Here is a 14,631-nt window from a genome sequence, read left to right as displayed (position 1 = left end):
CAGGAGTCCCCAAAGGTGTGGACGGAGTCGGCGAAGAAGGAATGACACGAAGACAGCGTTCAGTTGATCAGCAGCCTATCCAGGATCTCTAGCCAGGATCTTCAGCCAAGTTCTGGTCTGGATCTCCAGAGAGGTTCTGCTTAGGACCTCCAGCCAGGTTCTGTGTCCATGTTCTCTTGCTAGGTTCTCCAGGTTCTCCAGCCAGGTTCTGTAGCCATGTTCCCTCACTAGGTTCTCCAGCCAGGTTCTGTCCAGGTTCTCCAGCCAGGTTCAGTCACCAGGTTCTAGTCAGGTTCTCTTGCCAATTTCTGTAATCAGGTTCAGTCCAGGATCTTTTGCCATGTTCTCTCCAGCGAAGTTCTTCTGTCTCTAGGTTCTGTGTAGGTTCTGTCTTCTCAGTTCTGTGTTCTAAGCTCTGTATTCTAAGTTCTGAGTCTTGCTGTCTTGTTACATCTGTATTTATACCAGTTGATTCAATCCTATCAATCTCTATTACAAAGGTTAGGGCATTTCTTATCTCCATTCCAGGGAGTAAAGATTATGTAGCTTAAGCATGATTGTTCGTAGTTAAAGTGATTAATTACCCGCCTGGCACTTAGTTGAGGGGTTTTATTCCCTCCCTAACTTCAGGGGAAAATCCCTACCTGAAGAAACAACCTTTCTCAGAGACCTTGGTTAAAACACATAGTGCCAAGAAGGTGAGCAAACATATTAAGAACAGTATGCCATATATGCCAGGTCCTTTGAAACAGCAAGGATGGACCGGCTCCCGGCAATCAGTCACTGGAGTAAACAAATGCACATGGTTGGGGCACATCTCAGCATACGTAGGAACACTGGCCAGCAGGCATTAAAATTGCTGCAGAAGATCATGCCACACAACATCAGAACCCAATTACCACGTGTGATGCTGTGTGACCACGTGCTGATCATTCCCTAAACATTGGTTATGAGTGATGACTCTTGGATTTAAATATGTGGCCTGTAGTTGTAGATGTGTACTAGTAATATTTATGTTGGCAAAATTACTACAGTGTTTTTTCCAACATATGGCCTATTCGCTATAATTTGTTAAAAGTAAGAGTGAATTAATAACAAAAAATAACCTGTTAATTATAAGCAAATTTTGGTTAAAAGCATTTTAAGATTAACATAACAGGGTGTTACTTTTCACACATGACATATGGACTGGAAATTTAATCCATTAAACTCAAAATCCAGTACATTGAGGTCTGCAAATTTGAGGGTTTACTGTACTCAATGGGCAAAAACTAGAAATGTTTCCCTAAAGATAGGAACAAGACAGAGATGTCCGCATTCAGCACTCTTATTAAACATCCGAGGCCTGGTGCACGAAATTCGTGCATGGGGGTGGGTGTCCCTCAGCCCATCCTGCACCCTCTCCAATCCGGGACCTCTCAGGGGATGTCTGACTACCAGTCCAACCCCAGGCACCCAGGGCCATGAGTGGCTTCTCCCAGGCCCAGCTTTGTCAGGAAGGATGTCCAGAAGGTTGTCTGGAAGACATGGGTCTAATTAGCATATTACCCTTTTATTAGTATAGTGATGGAAGTCCTAGCCACAGCACTCAGACAACAAGAAGAAATGAAAACCATCCAAATTGGAAAGGAAGAAGTAAAACTGTCATTATTTGCAGATGACATAATACTATATATTGAGAACCCTAAAGATTCTACCAAAAAACCACTAGAACTGATAAATAAATTTGGTAAAGTAGCAAGATACAAAATAAATATCCAGAAATCAGTTGCATTTTTATATACCAATAATGAACTATCAGAAAGGGAAACTAAGAAAACTATCCCATTCACAATTTCTTCAAAAGGAATAAAATACCTAAGAATACATTTAATCAAGGATGTAAAAGACCTGTACTCAGAAAATTTTAAGACACTGAAGAAATTGAAGAAGATACAAATAAGTGGGAGCACATACCATGTTCATGGATTAAAATGCCCATACTACCCAAAACATATAGATGCAACACAATTTCTACCAAGATACCGATGGCATATGTCACAGAATTAGAAAAAATATTCCAAAAATTTATATGAACCACAAAAGACCCTGAAGAGCCACAGCAATCTTGAGAAAGAATAAAGTTTGGGAATCACACTACTTGACATCAAACTATACTACAAGGCTATAGTAATCAAAACAGCATGGTACTGGCATACAAATAGATATATAAATCAATGGAACAGAATGAGAGAGCCCAGTAATAAACCCACACCTTTATAGTAAATTAATCTTTGACAAAAGAGGCAAAAACAGAAAATGGGGTAATTATAATCTATTCAATAAATGGTTTTGGAAAATTGGACAGACACATGCAAAACGTTAAACTAGACCACCTTTTACACCATACACAAGAATAAACTTAAAATGGATTAAAGACTTAAATGTTAGACTCTAAAACATAAAAATCCTAAAAGAAAACTTAGGCAGTAAAATCTCTGACATTTCTCATAGCAATATTTTTTCTAATATATCTCCTAAGGCAAGGGAAACAAAACAAAAAATAAACAAATGGTACTGCATCAGACTAAAATGTTTTTGCACAGCAAAGGAAACCATCAACAAAATGAAAAGACTATTCACTGAATGGGAGAACATATTTGCTGATATAAAGAACTTATAAAACTCAACACCAAAAAAACAAACAATGCAATTAAAAAGTGGGCAAAGGACTCAAATAGACACTTCTCCAAAGAGGACATACAGATGGCCAATAGACATATGCAAAGATGCTCAGTGTCACTGGTCATTAGAGAAATGCAAATTAAAACCATAATGAGATATCACCTCACACCTGTCATCAATGGCTACCATCAATAAATTAACAAGTGTTGGTGAGGATGTGGAGAAAAAGGAGCCCTCAGGCACTGTTGGTGGGAATACAGATTGATTGGTGCAGCCACTGTGGAAAAACAGTATGGAGTTATCTCAAAAAATTAAAAATGGAACTGCCTTATGACCCAGCGATTCTGCTTCTGAGAATTTATCCAAAGAAATCCAAAGCACTAATTTGAAAGTATGTATGCCATCTCTAGGTTCATTGCAGCATTATTTACAATAGCCAAGATTTGGAAGCAGCCCAAGTGTCCATCAGTAAATGAGTGGATAAAAATGCTGTGGCATATGTATACAATGGAATACTACTCGGCTGTAAAAAAGAAGGAAATATTACCCTTTGGGACAACATGGATGGACTGTGAGACTATTATGCCAAGTAAAGCCAGTCAGAGAAAGATGAGTACCATAAGATTCCACTCATGTGAAATCTAATGAGCAAAATGAACTAACAAGCAAAATAGAGACAGACTCATAGATAGAGAGCAGGCTGACAGCTGTCGGGAAATGGAGGGTATTGGGAGCCTGGATGGGGAAGGGAGGCATTGGGGAAAAAAAAGAAAGAAAAACTAATGGACACGGACAACAATGTGATTGCCAGGGGGAAGGAGGGTGGGAGAGATGGAGGAGGGTATAGAGGAGATAAATGGCATGGGAGGAGATGTTCAGGTGATGTGTTGTAGAATTGTGCACCTGAAACCTGTATAATTTTTAAAATATATTTTATTGATTTTTTACAGAGAGGAAGGGAGAGAGATAGTTAGAAACATCAATGAGAGAGAAACATTGATCAGCTGCCTCCTGCACACCCCCTAATGGAGATGTGCCTGCAACCAAGGTACATGCCCTTGACCGGAATCGAACCTGGGACCCTTCAGTCCGCAGGCTGACGCTCTATCCACTGAGCCAAACCAGTTAGGGCAGAAACCTGTATAATTTTGTTAACTATTGTCACCCAGTGAATTAAATAAAAAGGAAAAAATGTAAATAAAAATGCAAGTAAAACAGATTGCATGAATGTGCTTCAAGAAATAAGGTGCTGGCAGTTCTGAAACAACTAAATTTGAAGGTGTCACACTGTTTAGCTAGAACATGTTCATGAGCCAAACCACAAGTTGGAAATTCTATTCAGTTGCCATATCTGAGAGTTTCCCCTGTTTAGAAAGAAGGGGACAGAGATCAATACTGTGTTTAAAGTGATGGCAGTAGAAGCTTATCTATTCTTGTTTTGCAGATTTGACCTCAAGAAAAGATTCTTTGAATAAGCTGCTGCCAAAAGGCAGAATAATAAGTTGATCAATGATGCCACCAATTTACAAAAGCTGCCGGTGAATTTGAATTGTCCATTGAACCATAAGGAACTGTTTAGTGGATGGACTTAAGAGATCTGTTGTTGAACAGACTTGGGCTACATTCAAGATGGAAAGGGATTTTATGGCACAGAGAATCCTCTGACAGGACAAGACCTGGTGTCACATACAGATGCAGCAAGGTGGCCTCGCCCCGGGTTGAGGAGCAGATCCTTCCTGCAGAGAAGTCAGAGGTGCAGAGAGTACACAGAGCATGAATCTTCTGGACCTCATGGTCAGTGTTGCAGCAGAAACTTTGAAGCTTACTCGGTGGAAGGCTATTTTGTATACCAAATGGGGAATGTACCTGGAGATCTAGAAGCCCAGCAAAAGAGGAGACTTTGTTATAGCCTTCCCCAAAACCATTCCTAGCAATACACACCAGACTCGTAAGAGAAGAGAATACCAATAGATTCTTCCAGAGGGTGCACATCTCCACAGTTCACTGGAACACTTAGAATGATCTATTATTTCTTAGCCTATGGAGATAATGTATTTTTTAAATGAGTTTCAACTATAAAATAATTTCTTCCACCTTGGGACACAACACTTCTCAGAAGCTCAATTTTTTTTGTACTTCAGGCATATTCACATACATGTAGCTGGCTATCATTTTGCTGGCCCTCATTTAGCCATTTTGAACAGAAACAGATAAGTTGAAGAATAGCCACATCCCTGAAATTCACAGGAAAAGGTGTCAAAAAAAACCCCGCACAAAACACGGCAAAAACATCCAGCAATTAATGTGGAAGAATTCATCCAGTAACCATCTGTTTCGGCTGCTGCCAAGTGAACTTTTCCAAAATTTTGGTAATGCCAATTTTTGCTTACAGACAAAGATAACTGACCAAGAAGAAAAATTGCAAAACTAAAGTAGCAGCCATGCTCTATTTCTCAGAAAAGGGGGGTTACGGATGGCAAAAAAGAAGCATGGCCATACCTGTCTATCTTTACTTAGGCTCATCCTATCTAATAAAAGAGAAACATGGTAATTGGCGTACGACCGCTACCCTTCCCATTGGCTAATCAGGGCAATATGCAAATTAACTGCCAGCCAAGGTGGCGGCCGGCAGCCAGGCAGCTTGAAACTAACATGAGGCTTGCTTGCTTCAGTGACAGAGGACTCCAACGTTCCCCACCTGCTGCTACAGGCCTCTGAGCTGCAACTCTAAGCAACTATGTAACAAATATAGAAGATAAACAAAACCCCAGAAACCTGCTTTAGTCCACCAGGCTTCAGCCAGCCGGATCGCAACATTGTAAGCAAAGGCCAGAAACCTACTTTCAGCAGCGGAGGCCTAAGAGCTGGAGCCAAGCCTCAAAGCTAAAGCTGGCCCAGATTAAAAAAAAGAAAAGAAAAAAAGGAGCGGTTGGGAGCTTCAGTTACCCCCAGCCTGAAAATAGCCCTCAGCCCCTCACCCAGACTGGCCAAGCACCCCAGTGGGGACCCTCACCCTGAAGGGTGTGTGACCAGCTGCAAACAGCCATCATCCCCTCACCCAGGCTGGCCAAGCACCCCAGTGGGGACCCCCACCCTGATCCAGGACACCCTTCAGGGCAAACCAGCTGGCACCCACCTGTGCACCAGGCCTCTACCCTATATAGTAAAAGGGTAATATGCCTCCCAGCACTGGGATCAGCGTGACAGGGGGCAGCGCCCAAACCCCCTGATCACCCTGTGGCTCTGTGTGTGACAGGGGGCGGGGCCACAACCTCCCTATCCGCCCTGCTCTGTTCGTGACAGGGGAAGGCGCCCCAACCTCCTGATCAGCCCTGCTCTGTGCCTGATATGGGGGAGCTCCCCAACCCCCTGATCGCCCTGCGGCTCTGTGTGTGACAGGGTGCGTCGCCCCAACCCCCTGATCTGCCCTGCTCTGTGGGTGATAGAGGGGGGCGCCCCAACCCCCCCCCCCCACGGGCCCTGCTCTGTGTGATGGGGTAGAGCCATAACCTCCCCATCGGCCCTGCCTTGAATGTGACAGTGGTGGTGCCCCAACCCCCTGATCAGCCCTGCTCTGTGGGTGATGGGGGCGGTGCCCCAACTCCCCTATCGGCCCTACTCTGTGAGTGACGGGGGGAGCTCCTCAACCCCCTGATGGGCCCTGCTCTGTGCATGACAGGGGGGAACTCCCCAACCCCCTGATCGACCCTGCTCTGTTCGTGACAGGGTAAGGAGCCCCAATCCCCCTGATGGGCCCTGCTCTGTGCATGACAGGGGGCAGCGCCCCAACCCCCGGATTGGCCCTGCTCTGTGGGTGACGGGGTGGCGCTGCAACCTCCCCATCGACCCTGCCTTGAGTGTGACGGGGCGGTGCCCCAACACCCCAATCGGCCCTACCCTGAGCGTGACTGGGGGTGGCATCGCAACTTCCCGATCTGCCCTGCTCTGTGCATGACAAGGGGCGGCGCCCCAACACCCCAATCGGCCCTGCTCTGAGCCCAACCAGGGGCTGCACCTAGGGATTGGGCCTGCCCTCTGCCACCCGGGAGCAGGCCTAAGCCAGCAGGGCGTTATCTCCTGAGGGGTCCCAGACTGCGAGAGGGCACAGGCCGGGCTGAGGGACCCCGCTCACCCCTGAGTGTACAAATTTTTGTGCACTGGGCCTCTAGTCTTATCTAATAAAGAGGGAATATACTAATTGACCTTCACACCATCGCAAAGATGGCGGCACCCACAGCCAATAAGGAGGGAATATGCTAATTGACTGCCCCACCCTCAAAGATAGAGGCATCCACAGCCAATAAGGAGAGAATATGCTAATTGACTGCCCCACCCTCAAAGATGGCGGTGACCACAGCCACAAGATGGTGGTGCCCAGTTCCCTCAGCCCCGCTGGGGCAGCAGGCATGTGGCAAGGCCGGGCCCACCCCTAGGCAGGCCCGGCTGCTTGGCATGCCTGCCTCCAGAGTCCCCCAGTCCCCTTAGCCCCCCAGCCGCCCAGGGCTGGCCCGAGGTGCAGGCAAGCCTCAGCTGTCAGCTGCCCAGCCGCCCAGGGCAGGCCCGAGATGCAGGCAAGCCTCTGATGGCAGCTGCCCAGCCTCCCAGGGCTGCCTGAGGCTCAGGTAACCAGGGCTGGCTGAAGCTTGCGCTACCGGCAGTGGCAGCAGCAGAGGTGTGATGTGGCGTCGCCTTCCCCTGATTGCCGGGTCGCCTCCCGCCCTGAGGGCTCCCAGACTGTGAGAGGGGGCAGGCTGGGCTGATGGTCCCCACTTCCAGTGCATGAATTTTCATGCACCGGGCCTCTAGAATAAATAGTACAAAAGTGAACTCTAAAAAAAATCAGTGTACTTATCATTAAGCATTTTTGGCATTTTGATAATGAAATGAAATGAAATGTAAACAAGATGTGTTAATCCAAAAAAGGCTGAAGATAATTCTTATGTGAATTCTGTATAAGTTTTACTAAAATCAAGCTTTAAAAACACTGTTCCGACAAAATACAAAAAAAGAATTACTATTATATACTAAACAAGTGTAGGGCACCATAACTCAAATTGTGGGCATATGTTCTAATCACATTTTTCAGCTTTATGGTTATTTGTTCTAGTGCTTTGGAAGGTAGCATAACAGCTCAGTGATCAAGGAGCACAGGCGAGAGTGTGACCAGGGTCAGGCAGACCTGGGTGTGAGACCTGGCCCCACCACTGATCTACAGTGTTTGGTTTTGAGCCTCGTTTTCCTTCTCTGTAAAAAATAATAATGGAGCCTATCTCATTAACACTATTCAACAGGCATGGCCATTATCATCATTAATAACAAACATTAATATTTTGCTTCTGTTGTAGATGATGTTAAAAAACTATTAAGAGAGTTAGATGTCATGAACTCTGTTATTGCGCAGCTTGCTCCGGAAGGTAAATTGGCATCCTATATGTGTTTTTAAAAATGGGGCTGGTGTACTTTTCACACTTGAATACACTACTTATTAAAACTGCCTATGAAATATCAATTGTGAATTGTCATTAAACTCTCTCAAGCCAAGATGGGCTCCAGCCAAGGTAAGATTTGTGGAGCTTTGGTTTTCAGAACATGCTTGAAAGCAATGGCTGAATAGGTATTTAGCATACTCATGTCATTTATTTTTCGTATGCAGAAGAGGTAGTTATCCACGAGTTTGCTAGTCTTTGCCTAGCAAACATGTCTGCGGAGTACACCAGCAAAGTGCAAATATTTGAACACGGTGGCCTAGAGCCTCTCATCAGACTGCTGAGCAGCCCAGACCCCGATGTGAAGAAGAATTCCATTGAGTGCATTTACAACCTGGTGCAGGTAAGTTTCGTTCCTAAAATGTATTTTGACCAAAAGTTGATTGTAGGATTTGCTTTCCTATTAAAAAGAAAAAGCCTGAAACTCGCCGGTTTTAATTAATACTTCTTAGTACTATTTAATAGTGATCATTCAGATATAAAGGACATTGAGTGTAGATTCCTTTCCGTTTTTGCGTTTTACAAGTATTTGTCTCCCATGAAAGGGCATTTTATAAATGTATTTAAATTTTAAAAGAATGGCATGGTTTACAAATTAAGGTGGGATTATACTAGATAAGATGTATCTCTTCTGAAACAGGAAATCTAATATTCCTGTTTAACTAGGTTTGACCTGGGCAGTTACTATTGACCTAACCTTGGTGATCTAAGCACAGTGGGTATGATATACGCCCTCCTCAGTGTCCCAGGATTTGGGGACAGGTGTATTGGTGAAAGCCTAGTGAGCTGAGGACACTGAACAGAACTCATCAGTCACAGTTGCAAGATGTGACCTCACTGTGCTGCTCTCTCTTGTAATGGAAACTGACTACGTTCTCCTCCCCAATCTGGCTTGTCCTCTGTCCCCCACCTCTGCCCCACCTCCCAACGCAGCATTTGCATTCTTACACCCACAGCAGGTCAGCTCCCTGACTCTATGGACATCCTTCGCTGCTTCTTTCCTCGCTCAGGTTTCTGAACAATTCCCACGCACATTTGATCAGCTTAGATCAACTGAAAATACAAAAATACCACTCTAAGTAGCTATCAGTAGAGTGTGAAAGGAAGAGATGGCAAAGCAGAGATGAGGGAGGGTTCTGGGTAAACTGTCTCTACGAATCATACAGAAAAAGAGAGACCCAGAAGACTATGCCAAAGGCAGCAAAAGCATTCATTTGTGGCCTTAGCAGTCCTTGCACTTGGCTGGGAAGTGACTGGTTTTACCATTGCTTCTCCCTAAAAGGGCATCCTGGAAAAACAGCTCAGCTCTGTTTCCCTTTTCGGGTTACTTAAGACTTTACCTTTTTCAAAAGGCCAAAATAATCCTCCAAGAGTGTGTGTGTTTTACATCCCAAGTCTCTTTCCAGCTCTTTTTGCCTTTATTTTTTAAAAAATATGTTTTTACTGATATTCGAGAGAGAGGAGGGAGAGAGATAAAGAGAGAGAACCATTGATGAGAGAGAAACATCAATTGGCTGCCTCCTGCACGCCTCCTACTGGGGACCGAGCCCAAAACCCAGCATGTGCCCCAACCAGGAACCAACGGTGACCTCTTGTGCAGGGGACCATGCTCAATCAGCTGAGCCACACTGGCTGGGTTCCCCATATATTTTTTTAAATCAAACAGAAATGAAAAGACCTCCACTACTAATAACAGAAGCACTAGTTAGTAATCGTGTTATTAGTTTCTTAGGACTGTTGTAACAAAGTACCACACGGGGTGGCTTCAAACAATGGAGATTTATTCTCTAACAGTGCTGGGCGCTGGAATTCTGAAATCAAGGTGTCAGGGGGCCGTGCTCCCTTTGTGATTCTGGGTAGAACCCTTCCTTGACTCTTTCTGCCTCTGATGATGGCATCAATCCTTGATGTCTCTTGGGTTGCAGCTGTAGCACTGCAACCTCTCCCTCTTCCATTTCCTCTCTTTTTATAAAGACACCAATTTTATAAGGACACCATTAAGTACCTACCCTAAGCCACTAGGGCCTTACCTTAATTATATCTGCAATTACCTTGTTCAAATAAGGTCACATTTTTTAGGAACTGAGGGTTAGGACTTCAACTTATATTTTGGGGGGATACAATTCAACCAAAAACAAAACAAAACAAAAAAAAACCCACAGAAACCTCCAATTTTTATATCTGAAGGAAGCTGAATATTAACAGTTGAAGGATGGATAGAGGAAAGCTAAGCTGTAAGTGAGGCCTTTTCCACTTTCAATACTTTTTTACATTTACACATTTGATTTAAAATGTCAGAGTTTGGGAGCTTTTCATGGCATTTTGTCTTGTTTTCTCCACTGTTCACTCTAACCAACCCCTTCCTACCCAACTCACACACACGAAATTACAGACAATGCAGAGCAATTTGCCTAGACTCTAATGACCCCTTGATATTATAAATGTCTTAAATAAAGGTCATGTGTCTGAACTAAACCTGATGTGAATTTGCATGCCCAGAGCCTGCAAATAGCATTGCATTTCAGAAACGATCCTTTTGAATAAAGATAATAAAGAACTGATGCCATAATTTCATCTTATCAAATACTATTTGACACAGGACAGAGAATGTGAAAAGAATTTCATTATGCATAGCTTTCATTGTAATACTATTCATGGTAATAAGAACTTGCTATGAAATAAAGAAACAATAGCTACTGCATAAGTCATAGATATGTCTATTTCCTGTTATTGACAATGCCTGCATAGTTACAAGGAATATTTTGGTGTTGTCGATTGAGGGTTTGCTTACTTTGGTTTATGAATTATTTTAGAAGGGAATCTGGAATGAAAGATTTCAAAGCTATAAGTTAGAATATTCTTTGTTAGAAAATAGAAATTCTAGATTATTGAGGCTATATTTTGCTTTAAAATTTACTTATTTGATCGTTTGTATTTCATGGCAGGATTTTAAGTGTCGAGCTACACTTCCAGAACTAAATGCAATCCCTCCTATATTAGAGCTTTTTAAGTCAGAATATCCAATTATTCAGTTGTTGGCTCTCAAAACCTTAGGTGTTATTACAAATGATAAGGCGTCACGAGCAATGCTAAGAGACAATCAAGGGATGGACCACCTTATTAAGATCCTGGAAGCTAAGGTATTTAAAACATTTATTCAATTGTCTATGAGGAAATGTATCTCTCCTAAATGTTTCTATGAAATGTAATGTACAGCATTGTGATTATAGTTAATAATACCGTATTGCACATTTGAAAGTGGCTAAGAAAATAGATCTTAAAAGTTATCATCACAAGAAAAAAATTTTGTAACTATGTAAGGTGACAAATGTTAACTAAACTTGTGGTGATATTTGTAATATATTGAATCATTCTGCTGTATACCTTAAATTAATATAATGCTATATGTCAATTATACCTTAATCAAAATCTTCTGGTTAAGAAAATTTAAGGTTTTAAAGTACTGTTTATGATCTTCATGATTTCCTGAAATGGCTAGAATTCGTTTTTTAACCTTTGTCTGCCATAACTTTCTCTAGGGTAAAGCAAGATGAGTAATTTACCCCCACATTATGGAGGGTACTTTGCTTTACTCAGTCTACTGATTTGAATATTAATTATATCTAAATAATTAATATTTTTAGATTGAGAATAATATTTGATCAAATATCTAGATACTGAGGCCTAGCCAAGTTAAAACATAAAAATTAACAATTACAAATTCACTCTTGCCAATTTGGCACCCGTACACATCTTAAATCACACTTAATTTCCAAATAAAGACAATAACATTGTCCTACTTCTGCCTAACATGGTACCGATATCCTGTGTACCACTGAAGATGCACTGACATTTTTCCCAGAAAAGGATGCATAGTCTTTGGATGATGTTTACTCTTCTCCTTGATATCCCATAACTTAAATACTGTGAAGTAAAATGAACAATACTTAAATACTACTAGTAGTTCTAAAGTCAGATATCTTATGTAAGGGAATTAAAGAGGGAAGAAATTAAAGATGCTGCATATACACACATAGTCGTAACAAAATAAGGAAGAAATATTCATAACAATGATAGCCTCTTTTCTATAACTGGCTGTGCGGTCATAGTTGGTATTTGTAACTGCCTTTTTCACTACCCATCCCATATTCCCTTTGCCCTCAGCAAGGGCCTTGGCTCATTGTAGTTCTTTTCCTGGTGGAGTGACCTGAATGTTCTTCCTAAAGTGTCTGGGCCGGTTAGTAGTCTGCCGGGATTGGGTTATTGTAGCTTTCCATCTACTTTAATCACCAGGCATAATAATAATAGGAGACACCCCAAGGGATCGCCTGTATTCCAGATATACTCTTTCTTACCTCTATTGTGGAGGAGCAATCCAATTTCTTCTTGGTGGTAAGGACCAATCACCCCAGCCAGCACAGTAACTCCTTTCTTTGCCTGGTGATTTAGAGGCATAAGGAGCCCAAACTGGCCAGGCAGCGATCTTTTCTGTAGGTGTCTTCTGATAGAAGCATTTCTCTCTTTGAAGCTAAGGCCTCTTGATCAGCAGAACATAAGGTCACATAGACAGCCAAAATATTTGTATGTGGGCCACTAGAGATAATAATGAGTGAGTGGTATCCCTCCCATTTCCTGAGTCCTGGGCCCATGAACCCTGACTATGGGAGAAACAGCACCATATACTAGTACTAGATACCAATTCAGAACTTATACAGCCTCCTGGAGGACCTCACCCGAGACCTACAAGTTATTGCCACCTGGCTGCCCTGTAACTGAACCTCAAATAGGCCATTCTATCAAGTCAGCTGCTCTAGGATGATGAGGACCAGGGTGAGGCCCTTGAATTCCAGGAGTATGGGCTCAATGCCACACTTCTTTTGCTGTGAAGTAAGCTCCTTGACCAGAAGCAATGCTGTGTGGAATACCATGACGGTGACACATCTTCCTGTGTTTCTTTCACTTTAAGGATTTCCATCTTAAATCTCTAGCTCAGGTAAGGCTGCCGTTTTCCACTGCTGTGGGGATTTGGGAGATTCCTCAGGCAAGAAAGCCACACACTCACATGCTTCTCTCTACCAGTTGGAGATTTTAAGGAATATACTTTCCTTCAGCTTCTGTCTGCTTTTTTAAAACAATTTTTCTCCAGATTTGAACATTACTTTTGGTGAAACGTATGAGCACCTTCACTTGAATACCATTACCGGAAGTTTCCAGTAATTATTTTTATCTATAAAACCCTTTGGAGTAGGGGAGATGAGAAAAGACGGGGCAAACGGTTAGGGCAGTGGTCAGCAAACTGTGGCCCCTTGAGTGTGGCTTTTCCACAAAATACCAAGTGCAGGCACGCACGTACAGTGCGATTAAAACTTCGTGGCCACACTCAAGGGGCCAAAGAGCCGCATGTGGCTCGTGAGCCGCAGTTTGCCGACCACTGGGTTAGGGTAAGTGATGTTATGTTAATAAGCAGAACTGTTTCCTTGGGCCTCTGTCCCAACAAAAGTAATTACATTATGTTCTGACTGACCGTAGTTCCTCTTGTGTAGAATTTGGAAAGTATAAATTTATTTTAGTACAACTTTCTAAAATTGTGTTTGCTTTTATTATTAGGAACTAAATGACCTTCATATAGAAGCGCTTTCAGTGATAGCCAATTGCCTTGAAGATATGGATACCATGGTGCAGATTCAACAGACAGGGGGTCTTAAGAAGCTCTTAGTATTTGCAGAAAACTCTACAATTCCTGATATTCAGAAGAATGCAGCAAAAGCAATTACTAAAGCAGCTTATGAACGTATGTCTCAATTTATGTAATCTAAGCACACATATTCCATCTGTATTCTTGATTTTGATTAGCACTAGCAAACACTAGAGTATTTGTCTGCTTTTAAATGACCATTTGAGAATAGTGCTATACTTACTATTTAAGACCAAAATTCATCTCAGTGCCAGTGAGTTAAAATAGATATTGCTTTGTCAAGGATATACTAAACTGAACATGATTTAATTATAACCCTATCTATTTTAAATGAATAAGTCCTAAATTAAGTTTTAAGTCTTTATTTCTCTTGATTTTGGAGTTATGCAGAATATGCACATTGCTTGTGATCCTGAAAACATTATTTCAATAAATCCACATTTAGAGTGATATCTATATAGTAATTTCAGATTTCAGCTGAGTCAGTGCCATGTTATAGAGCTGTGAAAAATAATATGCTCATACTATACATAACACAATTTCATTTCAGTGGCAAGCTATGTTGACATAAATCTGTAAAATATGAGAGATTAATTATATCACAAGCACCAAAGATGAAATTATAGTTTTAATTTATGTATATTTGGAGTATATGATTTAGGAAAAGATGTGACTTTATTTTTCCCTTTCCACATCATTCCTCATATGAATGACAACAACTTTGACTAGTTTAAGTGAGTTATATTCTAAACAAATATACTCATATCTGTATATATACCTCTGTGT

At 42.1% G+C, this 14,631-nt stretch overlaps 1 protein-coding gene across 2 annotated transcripts in view; it reads left to right on the top strand.

Moving 5' to 3' along the window:
- Nucleotides 1-14,631, top strand: part of ARMC3 (armadillo repeat containing 3) — an 81,015-nt gene that overhangs the window by 14,585 nt on the left and 51,799 nt on the right. For both annotated transcript variants that reach the window (XM_036312715.1, XM_036312634.1), the window contains exons 5-8: nt 8,010-8,078; nt 8,318-8,493; nt 11,096-11,290; nt 13,758-13,941. In XM_036312715.1, coding sequence (XP_036168608.1) covers nt 8,010-8,078; nt 8,318-8,493; nt 11,096-11,290; nt 13,758-13,941 — 624 coding nt within the window. The remainder of the gene's footprint in view (nt 1-8,009; nt 8,079-8,317; nt 8,494-11,095; nt 11,291-13,757; nt 13,942-14,631) is intronic.

The sequence above is a fragment of the Myotis myotis genome, unplaced genomic scaffold (genome assembly GCF_014108235.1).
Source record: "Myotis myotis isolate mMyoMyo1 unplaced genomic scaffold, mMyoMyo1.p scaffold_m19_p_1, whole genome shotgun sequence".
In the NCBI taxonomy this organism is placed as follows: Eukaryota; Metazoa; Chordata; class Mammalia; order Chiroptera; family Vespertilionidae; genus Myotis; species Myotis myotis.
This window is presented reverse-complemented; position numbering and strand designations above follow the sequence as displayed.